General features: G+C 38.8%; 1 protein-coding gene across 1 annotated transcript in view; it reads right to left on the bottom strand.

The window, feature by feature from the left end:
- Window positions 1-235: 235 nt before the first annotated feature.
- LOC124798057 (RNA-binding protein 39) overlaps window positions 236-23440 on the bottom strand; it is a 76656-nt gene continuing 53451 nt past the window's right edge. Inside the window, exon 14 of the mRNA XM_047261285.1 lies at window positions 236-659. Within this exon, the coding sequence (XP_047117241.1) occupies window positions 547-659 (113 nt within the window). The 3' untranslated portion in view covers window positions 236-546. The remainder of the gene's footprint in view (window positions 660-23440) is intronic.

Here is a 23440-nt window from a genome sequence, read left to right as displayed (position 1 = left end):
TTGAACTTCAATATTTATTTCTGCTTTTGTCTGTCCAGTTGGTTCTTTTTCTAAGTTCTGCTTTATTTCTGAATTGACACCCACCTGTGAATCCCCACACTAGATTTCATTGTTCGGGCTTAAAGGTGGATGTTACAGTACAAAAAAATCTTTTTATTTAATATGTCAATTTACAGTACCATCAACACTCCCGTCAGATCTTTATCAAATTTGCATAACAAGTAAAAACAATAAATCACAAAGTCAGTGCTTTACTTCAGTACAATGCAACTGTACAAAAAGATAAACACATTACAACATAGAAATACTCTCATTCTCCTAACATAAAAAGTTTAAACAACATAAAAATATTAACATACACTAATATCTCACACATTCATCAAATATTCATTATATACAGAATAAATTTCACATGTTGACACAACACACACATTCTGAAACAAGCTGATTTTCAGAATGCACCCTATGTGTTCCTGTGCCACATAATTATCACAAATGTGATCTCACAGTCTAGTGTCATTTGTTTTTTGGCATTTTCAGTCAATTTCACATCCCTCTTCTCGCAGCTGATGGCATTAATAACTGTAGTGCTGTCATTGCATCTGGGAATAAGCTGTGGTAATTAATTAGTGGGACATATGCTGCTGTTATTACTCTACCTGCAACAGAAAAAAGCAAATGCTTATGTCACTATCAATTTTAAGTTATAAGACAGTCATGTCTATAAAATCAAACAGCAATTTTAAATTTAATAAAGTAAAATCTTCATAATTTACAAAGTTTTTGGTATTTATAATGACATACTTTGTAGACATACAAGTGTCAGTTCAATGCAATATGCTCGAGGTATAAGAACCACCAGCACACAATGCTGAACTGTTTGTTTCCTTTTGCATATTTTATCCCCCCAAACATCAATGATGCAAGTGTATGCTTGGGTCTACAAATATGCTCGCGCGCTCTCTCTCTCTCTCTCTCTCTCTCTCTCTCTCTCTCTCTCTCTGTGTGTGTGTGTGTGTGTGTGTGTGTGTGTGTGTGTGTGTGGACAGGAAAATACTAATGCGCTCACCCACGTTACTACGGACTATTAGTCTTCGAACTTCAGCAGCAGGCATATAACAACCACAATGGCTTGAAATTTATTGTGAATATGGATAAAATAAGATTGGTTTTGACAAGAGAGAGAAAGGAACTAAATATCAGAATATGAAGTTTATGATCAGATAGAGAATATTTTGCAACAGAATAGTTATTTTCAAAAATATGTAACTTTTTTGTTAAATTACAAAGGAAAATGTTCTCTTTTTTAGAAAAGTTTAAAATTCCATCATTATTATTATTATAGGATTAAAATGGCTTAAACTCCTTTGTTATCAGTCCCTCATTGTATTGGCAATTCAATTAAAATGATGTGGAATGAGAACTGTCAGCTCCAGAGTTCATAACCTTATGGTTCTGGTTGGAAATTTGCATGACAGTAGCCTAAGTCAGATTGTTAAAAGTGAGAAAAGCTGAAAACTATCCAGTTATGGAAGGATATGCCAAGGGTCATTATAGTCAGTACAATTAAAATGGGATGAGAAAATTAAGCCTATACAAACCTGAGAGTCAATTAGCTTCAACTGTTAGATGATAAATTTTTTTTTACAAATTATGCATATATGTAAAAAAAATTTATCATCTAACAGTTGAAGCTAATTGACTCTCAGGTTTGTATAGGCTTAATTTTCTCATCCCATTTTAATTGTACTGACTATAATGACCCTTGGCATATCCTTCCATAACTGGATAGTTTTCAGCTTTTCTCACTTTTAACAATCTGACTTAGGCTACTGTCATGCAAATATGCATAATTTCCCCCCCCATGAACCATGGACCTTGCCGTTGGTGGGGAGGCTTGCGTGCCTCAGCGATACAGATAGCCGTACCGTAGGTGCAACCACAACGGAGGGGTATCTGTTGAGAGGCCAGACAAACGTGTGGTTCCTGAAGAGGGGCAGCAGCCTTTTCAGTAGTTGCAAGGGCAACAGTCTGGATGATTGACTGATCTGGCCTTGTAACAATAACCAAAACAGCCTTGCTGTGCTGGTACTGCGAACGGCTGAAAGCAAGGGGAAACTACAGCCGTAATTTTTCCCGAGGGCATGCAGCTTTACTGTATGATTACATGATGATGGCGTCCTCTTGGGTAAAATATTCCGGAGGTAAAATAGTCCCCCATTCGGATCTCCGGGCGGGGACTACTCAAGAGGATGTCGTTATCAGGAGAAAGAAAACTGGCGTTCTACGGATCGGAGCGTGGAATGTCAGATCCCTTAATCGGGCAGGTAGGTTAGAAAATTTAAAAAGGGAAATGGATAGGTTGAAGTTAGATATAGTGGGAATTAGTGAAGTTCGGTGGCAGGAGGAACAAGACTTCTGGTCAGGTGACTACAGGGTTATAAACACAAAATCAAATAGGGGTAATGCAGGAGTAGGTTTAATAATGAATAGGAAAATAGGAATGCGGGTAAGCTACTACAAACAGCATAGTGAACGCATTATTGTGGCCAAGATAGATACGAAGCCCACACCTACTACAGTAGTACAAGTTTATATGCCAACTAGCTCTGCAGATGACGAAGAAATTGAAGAAATGTATGATGAAATAAAAGAAATTATTCAGGTAGTGAAGGGAGACGAAAATTTAATAGTCATGGGTGACTGGAATTCGAGTGTAGGAAAAGGGAGAGAAGGAAACATAGTAGGTGAATATGGATTGGGGGACAGAAATGAAAGAGGAAGCCGCCTGGTAGAATTTTGCACAGAGCACAACATAATCATAACTAACACTTGGTTTAAGAATCATGAAAGAAGGTTGTATACATGGAAGAACCCTGGAGATACTAAAAGGTTTCAGATAGATTATATAATGGTAAGACAGAGATTTAGGAACCAGGTTTTAAATTGTAAGACATTTCCAGGGGCAGATGTGGACTCTGATCACAATCTATTGGTTATGACCTGTAGATTAAAACTGAAGAAACTGCAAAAAGGTGGGAATTTAAGGAGATGGGACCTGGATAAGCTAAAAGAACCAGAGGTTGTACAGAGATTCAGGGAGAGCATAAGGGAGCAATTGACAGGAATGGGGGAAATAAATACAGTAGAAGAAGAATGGGTAGCTTTGAGGGATGAAGTAGTGAAGGCAGCAGAGGATCAAGTAGGTAAAAAGAAGAGGGCTAGTAGAAATCCTTGGGTAACAGAAGAAATATTGAATTTAATTGATGAAAGGAGAAAATATAAAAATGCAGTAAGTGAAACAGGCAAAAAGGAATACAAACGTCTCAAAAATGATATCGACAGGAAGTGCAAAATGGCTAAGCAGGGATGGCTAGAGGACAAATGTAAGGATGTAGAGGCCTATCTCACTAGGGGTAAGATAGATACCGCCTACAGGAAAATTAAAGAGACCTTTGGAGATAAGAGAACGACTTGTATGAATATCAAGAGCTCAGATGGAAACCCAGTTCTAAGCAAAGAAGGGAAAGCAGAAAGGTGGAAGGAGTATATAGAGGGTCTATACAAGGGCGATGTACTTGAGGACAATATTATGGAAATGGAAAAGGATGTAGATGAAGATGAAATGGGAGATACGATACTGCGTGAAGAGTTTGACAGAGCACTGAAAGACCTGAGTCGAAACAAGGCCCCCGGAGTAGACAATATTCCATTGGAACTACTGACGGCCGTGGGAGAGCCAGTCCTGACAAAACTCTACCATCTGGTGAGCAAGATGTATGAAACAGGCGAAATACCCTCAGACTTCAAGAAGAATATAATAATTCCAATCCCAAAGAAAGCAGGTGTTGACAGATGTGAAAATTACCGAACTATCAGCTTAATAAGTCACAGCTGCAAAATACTAACACGAATTCTTTACAGACGAATGGAAAAACTAGTAGAAGCCAACCTCGGGGAAGATCAGTTTGGATTCCGTAGAAATACTGGAACACGTGAGGCAATACTGACCTTACGACTTATCTTAGAAGAAAGATTAAGGAAAGGCAAACCTACATTTCTAGCATTTGTAGACTTAGAGAAAGCTTTTGACAATGTTGACTGGAATACTCTCTTTCAAATTCTAAAGGTGGCAGGGGTAAAATACAGGGAGCGAAAGGCTATTTACAATTTGTACAGAAACCAGATGGCAGTTATAAGAGTCGAGGGACATGAAAGGGAAGCAGTGGTTGGGAAGGGAGTAAGACAGGGTTGTAGCCTGTCCCCGATGTTGTTCAATCTGTATATTGAGCAAGCAGTAAAGGAAACAAAAGAAAAATTCGGAGTGGGTATTAAAATTCATGGAGAAGAAATAAAAACTTTGAGGTTCGCCGATAACATTGTAATTCTGTCAGAGACAGCAAAGGACTTGGAAGAGCAGTTGAATGGAATGGACAGTGTCTTGAAAGGAGGATATAAGATGAACATCAACAAAAGCAAAACAAGGATAATGGAATGTAGTCTAATTAAGTCGGGTGATGCTGAGGGAATTAGATTAGGAAATGAGGCACTTAAAGTAGTAAAGGAATTTTGCTATTTGGGGAGCAAAATAACTGATGATGGTCGAAGTAGAGAGGATATAAAATGTAGGCTGGCAATGGCGAGGAAAGCGTTTCTGAAGAAGAGAAATTTGTTAACATCCAGTATTGATTTAAGTGTCAGGAAGTCATTTCTGAAAGTATTCGTATGGAGTGTAGCCATGTATGGAAGTGAAACATGGACGATAAATAGTTTGGACAAGAAGAGAATAGAAGCTTTCGAAATGTGGTGCTACAGAAGAATGCTGAAGATTAGATGGGTAGATCACATAACTAATGAGGAAGTATTGAATAGGATTGGGGAGAAGAGAAGTTTGTGGCACAACTTGACCAGAAGAAGGGATCGGTTGGTAGGACATGTTCTGAGGCATCAAGGGATCACCAATTTAGTATTGGAGGGCAGCGTGGAGGGTAAAAATCGTAGGGGGAGACCAAGAGATGAATACACTAAGCAGATTCAGAAGGATGTAGGTTGCAGTAAGTACTGGGAGATGAAAAAGCTTGCACAGGATAGAGTAGCATGGAGAGCTGCATCAAACCAGTCTCAGGACTGAAGACCACAACAACAACAACAACAACATGCATAATTTTGTATCAGACAGAGCGCACACTGAGAATATGGGCTATCGTCAGATGACTACCTAAGCTGTACTGGAGAGAGTCTTCTTGATGTAAAAGAGACTTGTGGCCAATACGTAGTTAGCACAGTACAATGGTATCTTTCCAAGAGGTTGGGACAGAAGTATGCCACACCTTGGTGGTCCGTTTATGGCACTCAGCTTGTTGAGTGTTATGGCAGCCTACCAATGTATATCCCAGATTTTCAAAACTTTATGTTGCATTTGAAATCATTGGTCTGAGCCTGGTTCTCAGATTTCCAGTTTCTCCCCTGTGGTTGCTTCTTTAGCTAATTTATCAACAAGTTCATTTACCAGAATGCTCCTGCGGTTCGGTGTCCATGTTAATATTACAGTGGTTCCAGAACTGTGAAAGTCAACTAATACATTCTGAATATTGGGAACCAAAATGTTTTTGGGCTAGCACTAAGATATGCCTTGTAACTAGTTTATGGAATCACTACAAACCAAGAAGACCTATGCGGCAAAATTTTTAATGCAAGAGCCCATGATATGGCAACTAATTCTGCTGTGCACATACTGCGTGCACTTGGCATAGAATACTTCTTGTGGAGAACGACATGGAACAAGTGCCTGACAATGGTGGGATCAGTATTTGCCTTAGGACTACAGACAAGGTCCATACAAATCAGATGTGTGGTCCCTCCCCCACAGATCAACCAACCATCCGAATCATAGGACTGGAAACTCTAACAAAGAAAAGAAATAGCAGCTCGAGGTTCTTGGATGGCACCTCCAACAGTTTTCCAGGGGGTCTAGCCACTTTTGGACAATTCATGAAAAGTCTGAACTGTTGATTGCAAAACACAATTGAATAACATGAATGAGTAGACATCTGTCCGACTGACCGCATATTTTGCCAGGAGTTGCTGGCATCTGATACTCAGTGGTGGGATAATTGCTTCCACTACGTGGCTGTCTACTGGGCTCAGACAGAAGATTCCACAGAAGGTTCCAGTTGCCAATCTCACCTCATTGTGGTGGAGAATACTGATGGTGCTGCCAACACGTAAGACACACACCCTTAGTCGTCCAGGTGAGATATAATCAAAGCTTTTTAGAACCACAGAAGAACTGTGCAGCTTCTGCCCCAGGTGGTGTTGCCGAGAAATCTGAGGGTATCAAGTTTCCTCATTCAATCTGCCGTGGGTCAATGTACATGTGAGCATGTTAAGTTAGTGTCCAATAAATGGTCTACAAATCTGAAAGATTCTATGACTTCAAGCAACTTGTTACCAAGACAAAGATCTGGGTGCAGATGGACAGTCCTGGGTCTACCCAAGTGCATAATTTGAGTTTAATGAGATAAAATCATTATCCATCATTCAGAGACTAGTTATGTACTTTCTGTATGGCCCCTGAAGTTGGCACTCTGTGGTGCACAATGGTGAAGAGCTTCAATACAGGCAAAGGTTGTCCACATACAGTGACGTGGAGACTGTGGGTCTCACTACAGTCATGATATCATTCATTGCAATGATGATCACTGTTTATATTTGGTTGCAGAGGACTGAATCTAACTGGCCCTGGAACAGTCAGGGCAATACGAAATTCTGGATAAAAACAGGAAAGCAGCCATGACAGTCTCACTCATACAGAGTAGACAAGATGTGACTATGCCAAGTCATATCACGTGCCTTCTGCAGCAACGGACATAGCAATCAGGTATTGGTGATATGTGAAAGCATTGCACACTGCAGATTTCAGACTAATCAGTTGACCTGTGGTGGACCAGAGTGTCCAAAAACCACTTTGAAATTGCATTAAATGTCTTCTGGTTTCCAGGCATCCACAAACAATTTCATTGAATTCTATTATATTGCTAGCATTTTGGAAATTTTACCACCTATTCAGAAAACACAGAAAAGTTTGTATTTAGTATTATCAACAACTCTTCAATTAACCCTGACTAGTTATAGAGGCCAAGGTTTATGAATTAGAGTCCTAAAACAATTGCTAATGTTGTACTCATTTAAGAAAAACAAGAGATTACAGCTACAAAACAGAATTTCTAAGTTTAAGAGTGGTAAAGGTGAGTTCACTAAAGGTCTTCAAGGTCGTTGGTAGTTGTTACTACACACACACACACACACACACACACACACACACACACACACAGAGACAGAGACAGAGAGAGAGCATCAGAACCAGACACAATAAGACAACTTCAGCGTATTATTCTTTTATGTATTCAGATCTCCTTCCAGATACAAAATGTCTCGGCATCTTACAACATTCCTTCTTATAGGTATTATTATATATTAAATGTACTACAAAAATGAAGATTAGTTTCACATACCGCCAACAACGGCATCAGTGGATACATAGCATATGCTTTGGTTCCTTTCAAAAGGAACCATCCAGACATTTTCCTTAAGCAATTTAAAGCGATCATGGAAAACTTAACTCAGGATGACCATAAGGGGATTTAAAATTTCATCCTTGTGGGTGCAAGTCCAGCTGTGCTACCTCACTTGGCGAGTGTACTACAGCTGTCATTTTAAAACAATGTTTGTCAATTACGGTATATTGATAATTTTTACTTATTGGCCATCTGACGGCAACTAAATAAAACACAATTTTAGTGCCATACATGTTTCGCCTTTATTTTCTGCAAGGCATCATCAGTGGCCTGGAATATGTACATATGTTTGCTATTTAATTTCATTTTGGTCACTGTACCTATAGGTTATAAACAGTTCTGGTGGTTGGTATTTCCTGTTAAGTAGTAATATTTTGAACTGTACTTACAGGTCACGTGGACAATTTCCTACGTATTACACTCCTGTTGCATTTTTGGTGTTGTTCTTCTTCTTATAAATGCCAATTTGCAGTTTTTTCCCCACATTTCACAGCACTATGAACTGGACACTTGTTTCGGTGCAATGTTTTCCTTTCAGTTGCCAACTGTCAGATGTTTTTGCTAAAGATCAAATGTTGCTGCCAAACTTTCGACTGTAATTATTGAAATCTGCTCGTTTATACGTGTGTGTGTGTGTTTGTTTTATCTTATCATTTCTTTTATTAAGTGTAGTAAGGAGCCTGTGCTGATGTGTGTATGTTCGTTTATCACATGTTCGTTTTCTGCGATGGCTTTCTGAATGTGGAAGTTTTCTTGCGTTTGTATAAGATGTGTCATGGTTGCTTATTCTCGTTCTATGTTTGTAGGATGGTGGTTATGGTGTTTTAAATGTTCTGCAAATGTGGAATGGTTTGTTTCGTACTTCCAACACCTGATATGTTTTTTGTATCGTGTTTTAAATAGCAAACATATGTACATATTCCAGCCCGCTGCTGATGCCTTGCAGAAAATCAAGGCGAAACGCTTAAGGCACTAAAATTGAGTTTTATTCAGTTACTGTCAGACGACCCATGTAAAAATTATAACTATACCGTAATATTACACACAACTGAGGAAGACAGGACTACAACAGTTGAAAGTGTCAAGGTTTCTCTCTCACACTCCTGGGCCTGTGCTGTCGCTCAATTGGGCATTAATTTCATGCCAATCAGCCCTGCATTAAGTGCTCTTGTTTCAGCAGCTGACAGATACTGCTTTTCTGTACCCAATGCTTTTAATATTAATTTTCATCAAACACGAGTTATTCTTGTAATTCAATGTTTAAAGGACATTGTGAACTAGTAAAAAAGTATATTTTGATTAGACTCCTTTTTTAGTGCGTACAACATGTAGCTAAGTAGGCAAGTTATTTTTCTGCTCCAGAGAACAATGGACATTTTTGTCCTTGAACAGTTGTTACTTGTTAAACTGGTGCTAATTAGCTTACTGAATTTTAAGGTATCTGAGCATCTACTCCAGCCAACTACCACAAAATTTCCTTCTTGGTCTCCACCCTGAGGCATTTCAGTCCAAGTTAAGTCCAAGGGTTTCTGTGGAAATCCATCCTCTTTATATGCCTGTACAATAGGGAGTTATCTTCTTCAAATGCCCAGACCACTGTAATTTCTTCAGTTCTTCATTTTATTTATTTTTTTTTCTATATGCAAAACCAAAGGAACTTCATTTCTGTTGGTTGGAGATGATTCTTATTTGGTCCAGCAACTGTTTCTACTCCTAGCCCATATGCAAGAAGTATGTTTTGACAGACTGATACCATAACCTTGTGAAAATGTTCCGATCTGAAATACTGACACACCACATGCTAGCATTTAGAAGCTTCTTCAATTCTGTTTCCAATCTTGTGAGACATGTGGTGGTGTCTGAGGAAACAATACTACAGTGTGCTGAAAGTTATCTACCATATTTATTGACAATTCTTAAACAAGCTGCTAGCAAATTCCTGTAACACCAAACTAACTCCATAGTGTTCATTTTGAGGTGCCCTTTTTAAACTTCATCCAGTATAATGAAGAAAAGAAGCAAAATGCAACTTTCTTGTTGGACTATTTTGAACTAACCTGCAATTCCACTTCAGATCTGTACACCGTTCTTGGTTCTATAATCTGTCTTACATGTGCAACAGCACTATTAAATAGATTCTTGTGGCTCAAAGATTCCCACATATGCCTGCATGGTACATGGTTCTAGACTTTCTTCATGTCCTTACGAACACTAGTAAGTGTTTTATTGTTCTCACAGTACTTCCCATAGACCAATGGTAGTCAACCTGTTCCCTACTGCCCACTAGTGGGCGTTTCAGCTTTCATGGTGCGCTGTTGGGGTTTTAAAAACAGTTTCAATAGCTTTTCATAAAAAACTGAGATAAAGTATTTATTAATTATAAAGCAGAATTACAGCAAGTAAGTAAGAAACATTTATTACTAATCGATATACAAAAGTGGGCAGAGGGTAAAAAAGGTCGACTAACCCTGTCACAGAGCATTCTTCTGGCAGAAATGACATCAGTATTGGATTTTTTAGTTATAGAACTATTTTGATGTTCTTCCTCCAGAGTACGTTTTTTTATTTTGTTGAGAAGGATGGACCTCTTAGAATTGTAGTCCATGGAATAACAGATTTACTCCTCTGCCATGAGTGCACTTTTTCCTGTCAGCCTTTTTAAATAGTGTAGTAATAATGCCCATCTCACAGAAATTACATTTTCTTTACAAATTCTGCTAAGCACTCTTTACAATCGCTGCCAACTGATCACTCCTGGCATATTAATCATTTCTACACTGAATAAATCTGGTTTTTATTTGAGATACTACTTGCTCCATTTTCAACCAGATCTAACTATAAGCCTTTACACCACCAGAAACACTAACTTTTTAGCCACAAAATTACCATCTTCATTACAGCTGAATTAAGTATAACAACATCTTTGCGAACTTTTGCAATATTTGGCTCTTGTCACTTGCCACCTCACCACTGTGTAATTAACAGTTTTTTTTGTTCCAAGTCTTGGGAGATTGGGAAGTGAAGTAAAAAAACCTTAAGGATCTAAGGATTAATCCCCAAGCCAACTAGAGTCTTTTTCTATTCCTTGTTTCTTTCACCTCCATCATTGGTGTAGGGCCTATACAAAAAATGAAAAGTTCTACTGTTGTTGGAGTCCACACTAAACTGTAGGCCCTCTAACCAGCTCAGTCAGTCCATTAGGTACACCATCTGTAATACGTCCATGCCTAATACAATGTTGCAGTGTTCACAAAGTCATTCTGACTGAGGACAGTTACTCTTTCTGGATAAATCATTAAGAATAGCAGAACTATGCCATCTTTAAGTTATTTTATCCCCACGATCAGACCCTGAAGACCATGCAATAATCAACCAATCGCCATGCCATCCTCAGTTATTCATCCCTGGATGCAGAATGGAGGGGCACTGGATCAACATACCACACTCCAAACTATTGTCGACTTTCCTACCTTTGGGCACTACCTCTCAACTCATACAGGTCATGTCAACTCTTGGTCATGAATTTCTCAGGGGAAAAATATATATTAGACCCCTATCTCGTAAGTGAAAAGAAATAAATTATTTTCATTTTATCTTAATTTTTGTGAATGGTATGGTCCTTTAAAAAATGTATATTTCTAACTCTTAAAACAGTAGAGAACCAAAAGTACTTGGGATCTGGCAGATGTTTTGTGTTAAAGCGCCCTCTTAGTGTGTCGAAATTTAGTTGACGCCCACACACTTATGGGCTTCCTTTAACTTACAAATTTAAGACGAAAATACAAATTTTAAGTTAATTTTTCCACTTAAAATTGTTTTTCCTAATTTGGAAAGTCACAGAATGCTATCTTTTGTGTCATATTACCAGATACTACTGATGTAATTATAAACACAGTATCTTCTCTGCTCCAGCTATCTGTATTATGTAAATATGTATTACTAAAAATTGCCTTTTACGGGTTTTTATGAGTTATTTACTCGAAAATCCTACCTGGAAACTTTTGAGAATTACACAAAATATTGTTTATGTAACAATGAAAACGATCAATTATTGATAAAATTATTTAATTGGATAGATAAAAATCTTATCAGACAGAATAGATCTCACTTCAAGGCATGATTTTAGAAAAGTATGACCCTGCCAAAGTAGCTGATTAACACATTCCAGACCAGGATAATACTGACTCACCAATGGTGCACTCTGAAGCTGTTTTGTGGAGGGATCAGCAGTACCAGCATTGGATATGATGGCCCGGGAAATCTGCTTTTTAACTAGGCTGGTGGGGAAGTGCAGTGAAGGCTGAGGTGAGAATGGTGGTGTATTGCTGTGAAGAGTCTGCATCTGAACAAATATGTTTGCCTCAGCTGCTGTCTCTGTATGGGAGGGAACGTTTGACATGGAAAAGATGCAAAAGATGGCAACTGTCAAAATGTAAGTACTGTTGTTTGTTGGTAGGTTAATTGGGAGAAGGAATTTAGAGATTCCAGGAATTTTAGTAGGTCAGCCTCACCATGAGTCCATGTGGTAAAGATGCCATCAATGTATCTAAATCAAACCAGGGCCTGAAGACTTATTGATCCCAGGAAAGCCCCTTCCAAGTGACCCATGAAAAGGTTGGCATAGGAAGGAGCCATACTGATTCCCCCGGCCGTACCCCTGATCTGTTTGTATGCCTCCCCCTCAAAGATGAAGTAGTTGTTGGTAGGTATAAAGTTGATTAAGGTGAGTAGCAAGGATTTCATAGATTTGGAATCAGGTCGATGCTGACTGAGGAAATGTTCAACAGCAGACCGACCATGTACGTGGGGGGTGTTGGTACAGAGGGAGGTGGTGTCAATGGTGACAAGCAAGGTGTGTGGTGGGAGTGGGAAATGCATGGATTTCAGATCTAGGAAATGATTGGTATCTTTGATGTAGGATGAGAGTTTTGTACTATAGGTTGCAGGTGTTGATTAACTAAAGAATACATATGTTCGGTGGGTGCTTTGAAGTCAGCATTTATAGGATGGCCAGGATGATTGGATTTGTGGATTTAGGAAGTAGATAAAAGATGGGGGTGCATGGTTTTGGTGGGGGTGAGAAGTTCTATGGATTGAGGTGTTAGTCATTGTCAGGGGTGTGAGGTTTTGAGGAGGGACTGCAGGTCAGTTTGAATCACAGGGATGAGATCTTGATGGCAGACGCCGTATGTGGAGGTGGTTGTAAACCTTCACTAACATACTCCTTTCAGTCAAGTACTAAAGTGGTAGATCTTTTGTCTGCTGGGAGGATAATATTGAAGTCATCAGCTTTTAGGGAACAGAGCCTGGAGTTCCGCAGAGGGCAGGTTAGGCTCATGTTGTAGGGACCTGAGGAAGGGTTGTGAGGCAATGCTCGATGTGAAGAATTCTTGGAAGGCTTGTAAGAGATGATTTTGAGGCAGCGGTGGAGGATCAAGTTGGGATCGTGGTCTAAATGTTCAAAGCAGGGTTCAATGTCAGGTTTGCTGTTGGAAAGGTTTTGGGGTTGGGTTGCAAAGCAGTATTTCCAATAGATATTACATGTGAAGGAAAGGAGGTCTTTCCCCAAAGCAGCATGATCAAATGCAGGTTTAGGGCTGAAAGATAATTCAGGAGGGGAGAGTGCTTTGGATGAGAGGTTAAGGACACTGCACTGCTGCGACTGGTTCATGGGATTATGGGTTATTCTTGGTCTGGGAGGCAGTGCTGAAGGCTGTGGGATGTTGAGGGGGTTGGCCAAGCTTGGTTTGTAGGAGAGGAGTGGTGGTTGATGATGTGGTTGTTTAGGGAGCTGCATAAGGACAGGACGGGAAATACTACTGTTCATGTAGTTTAGGAGAACATGGGATAGCCTTTTGAGTGAAAGTCTGGCATGTTGTTGCAGTTTGAAGTTGGCTTGGCAGATGATACCATTGAAGGAAATATGAGGGGCAGATAACTGCAGGATTTTGTAGGAGGAGAGAAATCTGGTAGGTCACAGATTAGCCAGGTAAGAGCAAGAGATTGCTGTATTTTAAACTGTAGAAGAGCCTGGTGTAGGGTAGGATTTCATCCAGAAATGGGGACTTTAAATGTTAGGCCTTTTGGAGTGACTCCGCGGGACAAGTAGGTTTCAAGAAACAGAATGTGGGACCTTAGTTTTGATAGTGCAAAGGCATGTTTTCAAAAGTAATGGGTGTAATACAAAATGGGAATCGTCCTGGCAAGAGAGGAGAGTTAAAAATCATGAGTGTGGCAACAAAATAAAAGAAATAAGCAGAGGGTGCAAAATATAGAAAAAAATACAAAATCAGAAGAATAGCAGCGAAAAAGGTTGGAAAAATTTAAAAAACTCCTACGGAAATCATTAATAATTAAATTTCACATGCTCCTATTCCGAATCCCATGCCACTTTCCTTGGCATTGATCTTGTCCTCACCTACACACTTCCGTCCACTTTAAACCTACCAACAAACAACAGTACTTATATTTTGACAGTTGCCATCCTTTCCCACAAAACAGCTGTGGAGCATACCATTGGTGAGTCAGTATTATCCTGGTCTGGAATGTGTATCAGCTACTTCGACAGGGCCACAATTTCCTAAAATCGTGACCTGAAATGAGATCCATTGTCTGAAATTTTGCCCACCACACCTAGAATAGCTTTCTGCCCCCCTCCCAATTCCACAATATTCTTGTCAGACCCTATGTTCCTTCTGAACCCATCTCCTACCCTATGGTTCCTACCCCTGTGACCGTCTCCACTCCAAGACTTGCCCTATGCACCCTCTGACCATCATCTATAATAGCCCTGTAACTGTCAAAACTTATACTATCAAAGGGAGAGCCACCTGCGAAATGACATGTCATACACCACAGACACTGTTTAACCTTCTACATAGGCATGACTACCACCAAATTATCAATTAGGATGAATGGCCCTTGGCAGAGGGTATATACCGGCAACTTGCAATATCCTGTTCCAGAGCATGCTCTAAAACATGACATTCATGACCTTGATGCCTATTTCACCATACGCACCATTTGGATTCTTCCCCCAGACACCAGTTTCTCAGAATTCCACAGGTGGGAACTAGCACTACAACTTGTCCTTGGTTCTCGCCACCCAGCTGGCCTTAATTTACGTTAATTTCTTCCATCTCAGCTTTTCTTCACTGTACCTACTGTTTGCTTCACTTCGTTTTAATTTCCTATATCTTTTGTTGTCTTTACTGTCTATTTTTCACTTCCCCTTCCACCTCTTGTTACGTGAGTGCACTTACCTTCTCACTCTTATTAACTCATTCACAATGTTTTAGAAGCAATCTCTGTCTTGGATATTACCCTGCCTTCCACCTTTAAGCTATCAGGTTTTCAAATCTCATCCGATGCAGTCCCCAACAATCAGCCTTCCCTTTTCATCCCATAAGGTAAGTCTCCCCTGACCCCCAGTTCACGGTAACTTCCCCAAAATTTAACTCTTTTCCTAGACCTCTCCAGTCCTTTTCCTTTACCCTTCTTCCTTCCCCTTCAACACTTTTGCCTGAAGGAGCCACTGGCTCTGAAGCTTGTCAATCATGACAGTCTTGTGTATGTGTTTTCTGCCACTGCTTGGTGACAAAATATTGTTTGGTTAACATATTAACAGTCATTGCAAACACAGTGGGTAATATTTTTCTGTGTACAGTCTTAAAAAATTTTCAATGTTCTGCATATTTCACATCACTGAATTTCCAGTGTAAAATATGCATGTTGGAAATACTGTTGATCTCAGTGCTCTTCTGTTTATAACAAATGAGTGAGAACTTGCAGATAAACCATTCTGCATTTACCTTTGTGTTTGGTTTGAACATTTTGTTAGACACAATGTCAGTGCATGGACTATGAAAAAAAGAGAGACAAGAAAGTGGTGTTCAAGAAAAGCGAAAAACACTTCACAGTTGTAGTGAATCTGTCAGAGGTGTTGCAGAAATATCTTTGTCCTCAAGTAACAGTATTAGCATCACACCCATTGTGCAGGAATTGCTACAGTCACTACAAGAAATTTAGTGACAACCCACGTGAACAATCACCATCACCCAAATGTGAAACTGAAGAAGGCAGTGCAGATGTTTATATTCCTGGGTGTGAAGCAGTTGATGCGTTGAATGTTAGCATTTCTGCTGTAGCCCCTACTATAACCCCCCCCCCCCCCTTAAACATCCAGGAAAGGTGAGAAGCACAAGCAACAGTACGTCAAAAGAAAATGAAAGGAACTGAAACAAGTTTTACACAAGCAACATCTTCAAAACTTTGTCAAGTGTATAATGTAGATGAACTTGGTGAGTAACCTGAAGATAGTGACATGTACATGAAATGTGATGTGTGGTTTCAAAACCTAAATACTGCTATCTCAGCAGCCATCTATACTGAGGAGGTACAGTTACTGACACTAACACCAGGTAGCTACTCTAAGGAGCACATGCAGAAATACACACCCACTTCCTCACATTATTTGATTTCAAAAGTTCATAAAATAAAGAATGAGAAAGGTATTTGGGCATGCCCAAATCCTTACTGTGGGCATCTGCTTTAAGATGATACACTTACTATTGCTCTGAAATATTACCTAAGTGATGACAAAGATTGAAGCACGCAAAGTACTAACCAGGCTGATATCTCCGTTTGTGAAAAATAGTGAAAAGTTAAAAAGGTGAAAAGATATATGACAAGATCAATAAGAGAAGCATATCTCCTAATGAAAAAGGAAAACCAGAATTTAAAAACTGGTCTCTCAAAATTCTACTCCTTACAATCAAAATGGGTAAAATGCCAGTCAGTGATGGAAGTACGAACATGTATTTTACTGCACTAATTTGAAACTTGTCTGTTTCACCATAAGTAATGTCACAGGGAAGAAGTACATAGAGATGGACCTGACACTTTTGTGTACATGTCAAAAGCAGTAAGATAAATGTTGGTTGCAGAAGTATGCAATGTGTACTGGTGTTGAAGTGATGACTCTTGAAGCATTACACCTTCAGGATACTGACAATGATATAACCTATGCATTGTGGGAGGGAGGAGAGTTGGTGAAGAAGACAGCAGAGACAGAAGTTTGTTAGAGAGATTAGGCACTGGGTCACATAAGAAATAGCTCACCATCATATCCAGAGGATTCAGAGACAGGCCATAGCAGAAGCAATATCAGCCACATCCCAGAACACTGACACATTAGTTCTCCATTTAGACTTCGTTTAGAACTGGTTTGTTGCTTCGCAGAAAAAAATTCAAAGTTACCCATGGCACACACCACAGGTATCAATATTCAAACGTGTTGCTCATTTCCTTGGAACATCAGACTGTTTTGCTATTGTCAGTTATGATCTCAGTCATGACACTGCACATGCATGATAATTATTGACATAGCATTTAGAGGCTATGCATTTTCTAAACACGTGTATGTGACTGTTGGTGCAGCATCTTATTTTAAAAACTGCTTTCAGCAGGAGGAATATTTTCTGCAATAGATCATGTAAAAAGTGCATGTGATGGGGTAGGAGGTCTCTGTAAAAATACTACAACACGAGTATCTCCAGCATGAAGCCGTTGATGCTATACAATATGCTACTGGATTTGTACAGACCATATCAACATTAGTAACAAACATGAAACTCGTAATTTTAAATGTAAGTACACTAAGAGAATTAAAAAAAAAAAGGAGGGGGGGAGAAGAGTGATCTGCTATGACGCCTGTGGTAGGAATTCAATTAAGTCGCTAATGGCTTGCATCCCAGAGTGACACATACTTTGCAAGAAAGGTTATCTATTAAATGTAGCCTGTTGCTGTGTGTGAAATGCAGAGACCACAGTATACTTTAGAAGACCTTGTAGTAAGCCACCATTTTCAAGTACTGCTCTTGTTGGATCATCCTTGTCCATGTGCAAGTTCAGCTTGGCTATAAAAGTTTAATGAGAAAAACGATGAATTCTTCTGAACATTGCAGTGTTGATCGTAGGCAATTTTAATTCACGAAAAGTCATGAAGAAGTAAAATCATGACAGAAGTCAATAATAATTTGTGAATATCATAATAAAAGAAAAATGGGTATAAACATTCTATATATCTCATTTTTGTTATAAAATGCTTTCTAACAAATTATAAATTGTTTTCCCTCTCACTTATAACGTTGTGAAATAATTATTTGATTGCATGACATTTACTTAAAATCAGCTATCAATTTAAATATTTAAGTGTCTGATTTTTTACCTTTAGTGTAGAGGTAGGTCTACCTAAAAAATTTCTCACATTTCATACAGGCAAGCATTTCCCATTCTGTTTGTACATTCCCTAAGAAAACTGCCAACTAGCATGCCATGAAATTTTTAGAGCATTTAGAATTGGGGTTTTGGAATCAATAGCTTCCAAATAACAAAAAAATTCAGATTCTTTCATCTTTATGTACAAATATTTTGATAGTTTAAGAATTTTATGCATTGATGTCATAGCTGACAAAAGTCCATTTCTCAAGGCAGTTAACACCAGTGACTATTCTTATTTTCAAAACATAATTTTGAAATTCATAAAAAGTTGCAAATTTTTATAGTTTATTTTCAAAAGAAGAAAAAAAAAATCGAAAAGCTCAGAAGTGTGTGTGTGTATTAATCATGTCTCATAGTATTAAGAATAAAGTATTTATTGAAAATAAATTCAGATCTCTATCACTTATGGTTTCTTTCTTACAATTTTTCAGTTTTCCCTTTTGTTACGACATTTTCACAAATACTCTCGTTTAGAGGGGTCTGTAGCATTTTAACAGGTCATCAGAAAATCAAAATACTGTAGTTTTTAGAGGTATCAAAGGAACTTCAACATATATTTTTTCAGCAAACTTTGAGACAAAATCATCCTTGAGCAACTCCAGCTGCAATGTGAAGTAGCTCTAGTCAACTTTAAAAGTCTGTACACGTGCACCCATCTTGTTGCATTAACACTGTACATCATGGTAAGTAACACTATTTTCTCTGTATAGTAACACTATCTTCTCTGTATAGTAACACTATCTTCTCTGTATAGTAACACTATCTTCTCTGTATAGTAACACTATCTTCTCTGTATAGTAACACTATCTTCTCTGTATAGTAACACTATCTTCTCTGTATAGTAACACTATCTTCTCTGTATAGTAACACTATCTTCTCTGTATAGTAACACTATCTTCTCTGTATAGTAACACTATCTTCTCTGTATAGTAACACTATTTTCTCTGTATAGTAACACTGTTTAAACAAAATTGCAATTACTATTGGTACACCAATAGTTACAATGTTGTCTAAGAAGCATAAATATGAAGAATAGAATGGAGCATTTATGTAGAGAGAAACAGTAATGAAATCAATCTCTCTCTTTTTTTTTTTTTTCCAAGATGACAGAGTTACAGATCATGGCCACTAATATGACTGCATCATGACACTAACCACAGTGGTTTTATTAAAGAGATTCCAGTTGATTTTTAGTTAATGAAAACTTGAAGGTCAGAATGGAGTTACGTCTATGTTTATAAAGGAAGCAGACGTAAGCTGGCCTGATCGTGGGGATAAAACAACTTAGAGATGGCATATTTCTATTATTCTTACTGATTTATACAATAAAGGGTAGAGTAAAGTATCCTCAGTCAGAATGATTTTGGAACACTGCAATATTGTATTAGGCATAGTCTTATTATAGTCAGTATGATTTTACCTTCCTCAGACCTTTGAATGGACTGACCGAGCCAGTAACAGAGGGCCTACTAGGATTCCAAACAACAGCAGAACTTTTCGTTTTTCATATATACCAATCAATGATGGATATAAAAGAAACAAGGGACAGAAAAACACCCTAGATGACTTCAGACTGAACCACAGACCCGTTGATTTTACATTTTTGAAAAGCAAATAAGTTCACAGAGAGGCAGTTCGTAAATAAGAATACTATATATATATATTGTGTGTGTGTGTGTGTGTGTGTGTGTGTGTGTGTGTGAGAGAGAGAGAGAGAGAGAGAGAGAGAGAGAGAGAGAGAGAGAGAGAGAGAGAGAGAGGAGAGAATACTCAACCCACATTAATTCCATTTAATGTTTCAATAATGTTGGCTTAAAAGTTTAAAAAATGTGTTGTTAATTGTAACTACTGACTAATAGTTGACACGGTTCTCTTGTAATCGGCTCCACAAGCCTGCAGATCCCAAAGGTAAGCCCCAAACAGTAAGATCTTGACACAAGACCTTCAAATGTCCTTAGCCTTGCTGGCTTTTTAATTCTGTGCCTTTCATGAACTACAAGTGATGTTTTGTTGCTTGAAACTATATCTCTAATAATGATGAGAAATCTATACAAATTTGTAAGAAACTTTGTGGGAATATAATTAATATGTTGAGTCGATGTTAAGTTGCAGGGCAACCACGATGACCTTTTGGTGATGGATACTGGAAGCCAACCGACACACTGCAGCCACCTCCAACCTCAGATGCATGGAAGCATCATTGCTGTGGCAGGGTGTGTCACACCTTGGAGCTACACCGGTGTGAAGAGCGAGAGGGCTGCTAGCCTCCATTCCCTGGGTGACATCATCCGGTGAACTGGAAGTTGCCATCTGCAAGCATGGGGCCGGAGCACGAACTTGCAGACTCCCGGATGCGGAACTGTCTGCAGACACTGAACGAGCTGCCTTTGACAGATTGCCAGAGCTGCTAAGCCTCACTACGATGGCACTCTACATGGGGTCCATGAGTTGCGTTTGAGGGACCAGTCAGCCGTGTTCCGGGCCAAGGGCATAGCCGTGGCACGAGTAGGATCGCTATGTCCGCAAGGCTGGGCAACCGGACGCCAATGCTGCGGATTCTAGCATTCACATAGGCACTGACCCAAGCATGCTGCCATCGCCAAGTTCAGCGCAAGGCCGGCCATGTACCTTTGATATAATAAAGTCAGCGATGCAACTGCTTGTGTTTCTCTGCACACTTCGGCACGAGTCATCCCTCTCTCCCAACCCAAACCATACCTCTTGGCTGTTCTGACATATTACAACCCCTGAGCTTTGGGGGGGGGGGGGGGTTGTAACAATGGGAATACAGATAGAGTCACAATAATGGAAATACAAGGCAGGCTACTGAAATGGGGGAATTTGAGACAGGCACTTTAGTTTAACTTGTAATTAATGGTATCATGTCAATATAACTGGGTAGTTTTTCTTCTATATAAACTCCTGTAGTGTGGCTGTCTCTTGAGCTCTTTTTAAAACCATTTTTACCCTCACTGTTTTCTTGTACTGCATGCTTTGATCCAATGTAACTACCTGTGTTTCTCCATATTTCAGTGAAGAGACAATAGCATCTATGTAAAAAACTATAATGTAACAACCGTTTTTGAAAGGCATTGCTGTCATCTTGTGGTCTTCAAAAAACTTTGTTACACAACACGTTCATTGTGATATTGATGATAAAATGTACCACATTATGTGATGGTTTGTTGGAAATAAAACATTTAAAATCAAAAAGCACCTTGTGCACATGGCCATGTCCGTATATGTAGCACTAACAGATGATTGTTAAGTCCTAAAAAACACAACGTAAAGAAAAATTTACAATACCATATCTATTTTAAGTTAGCTTGACATGTTTAATTCACTGATGAACTAACTTCGACAGTGTATACAATACCAAAAACAAAAAATTTTTGAAGATCAGAAGATGAAAGCAAAGCCTGTCGAAACTGGTTGTCGAAAATGAATATGTATTTATGCGATCTTGGCTACAGAAAGCTTTTTACCAAGTAAAACAGATTGCTCCTCCTCATTTCTCAACACAGGAAATTTCAAATGAGTATCTGTGTGTTGTCTTCATCATTGTTCTTCATATGCATTAACTCATTTTTCTGACCAGTTACATGTTACGTCAAAATTTCAAATGTTTCATGTTCTTCCAGAAAAGGTTGACGTTTCTCGTACATGAAGAAATTATGTCACCACTGCAATGAACTAATGACTAACAATCTCTATCTGATAAAAATCAAAAAGATGGAGAAGAAACCATTTAAATAAGTGAATGTGAATACATATTCAGATGTGGTCGCCACTTCAAGTGATAAATCTCCAAAATCATTTGTTACTATTATGAGTAAAGATGATACGAAACCAGTTAGTCATAGGGGAAGATCCAAAAACAGTAACACCTTTTCTCGTAACCCACACACTTTAGGATAGGCTGCAGCAGCAAAGACTTCTATGGAAATAATCTCCTTATTTTGATGATAAACTGATGGGATGACATTGTTACATACACTAATTCGCAGATGAACATCTATGGACGATTTGACACTTCTTGTGATGCACAAGATTCAGCAGATCAATGCCTTTCTGGGTCTTCTGCTATAAGCAACAACTTACAAAGCTTCCCACCTTCATGTGACTGACCTGTGGGCTATGGAAGGGTGTTGTAGGGTAGGTTGTGCTGAAAAATAATTGTTAAGGAAAAAATTCAATATATTGCACTGTTTCTAAGTTAATTAGCATTGAAGGCTGTTGTATGCGCAAACTCAAGTGGTCTGCCAGATACATTTAGTGTCAGTTGTTCTCATAATTCACGAGAATGCTCAGCATTTACCACAGGTTCGATCCTTACAATAGCATCCCGTGTCTACTTTTGTATTTCTCTCTCGTTTGGTTTTTAGGAAGCCAAACAAAGAACGCATTTGCCAACACTGTCTCTGGTGAGCCGCTTTAATTTGCACTTGCAACAGCCCGACTGGCCAACTTCAATGCAAATTAACTATGAAATGGCACAGTGTACCAAAATTTTTTCTGAACAATTATTTCTCAGCGCTACCAAACCTTTAACACCCTTACAAGCTTTACAGACACTTTCTGAGCACCATGTATATGACGCTGATGTATTTACAGTTACTGTGCCATACAGGAGATACCAGGTTTTACTTCACTCTGATGAAAATAACATTAGAGATGAGAGGAAAAAGACTGACAAGGAAACTGCTGTGCTTGACAGTACCTGCCACAGGAGCTCAAACATACATAATAAAGGTTTTTCCATTGCACTGCATTGCATTGCTATTCTGAAGACTTCAGTGAGTTTTTCTTTCAATGTTTCCAAAGTGTGGAGTTATGAATGACTAACTATGTTTTTAAGCTTACGCCAGAAATATTAGCCAAGTACTGATACTACTAACTTTTTTCTTTGACTCAACACTACACCAACTAGTGTACAAGTTTTGATGAAAAACAAAGTTGCTGTGGTCCAGCATAGCTGGATTTTTAGATAGAAGAAGTAATATCTCTTGCCAACCATGCTACTTAAAAGTCAACATAACAACAAGAATAAAGTCAAGCAACATATTAAAATATAGTCAGATAAGAAAATTAAAATATAAATCACAGGCTTTTTATATTTTCTTGTGATTAAATGATAACCATCAGTGGTTTTTTTTCCGTTCATATGGTAAATGTGTGTACTCTGAATTGATATAGCCTTTACAAACCGAGCTCTGATAAGTTGCAAGATGTGAATTCCCGAAGAATGTAACAGGACTTTTGTTATCTATGCTATCCTAAGAATGAACATAACTATACACCTCGAGATACAAGACAAAAGCCTAGGGACAGAAATTGGTGCCAGCACACAGGATGTGACAAACAGGGTCAGCCTAGCAAAAAAAAGGTGTCACATAAAGATGACCTACACATGTTGCAATGGCTAAGAAGAAGGATGAACATTTTATACCACATAACATGTCAAATATTATGTCTCTTGTCTTTAATCCCTTGACTGCTACACATGGGCTTGCTGCATTCTACTGTGAGTGCGGCTTTGTTGTCACCTAAAACCACTACCCGCGCAGACAGATTGTGTTCCA

This window comes from Schistocerca piceifrons, chromosome 5 (genome assembly GCF_021461385.2).
Source record: "Schistocerca piceifrons isolate TAMUIC-IGC-003096 chromosome 5, iqSchPice1.1, whole genome shotgun sequence".
Lineage (NCBI taxonomy): Eukaryota > Metazoa > Arthropoda > Insecta > Orthoptera > Acrididae > Schistocerca > Schistocerca piceifrons.
Note: the sequence above shows the minus strand (reverse complement) of the source record. Positions and strands in the feature narration are given on the sequence as shown.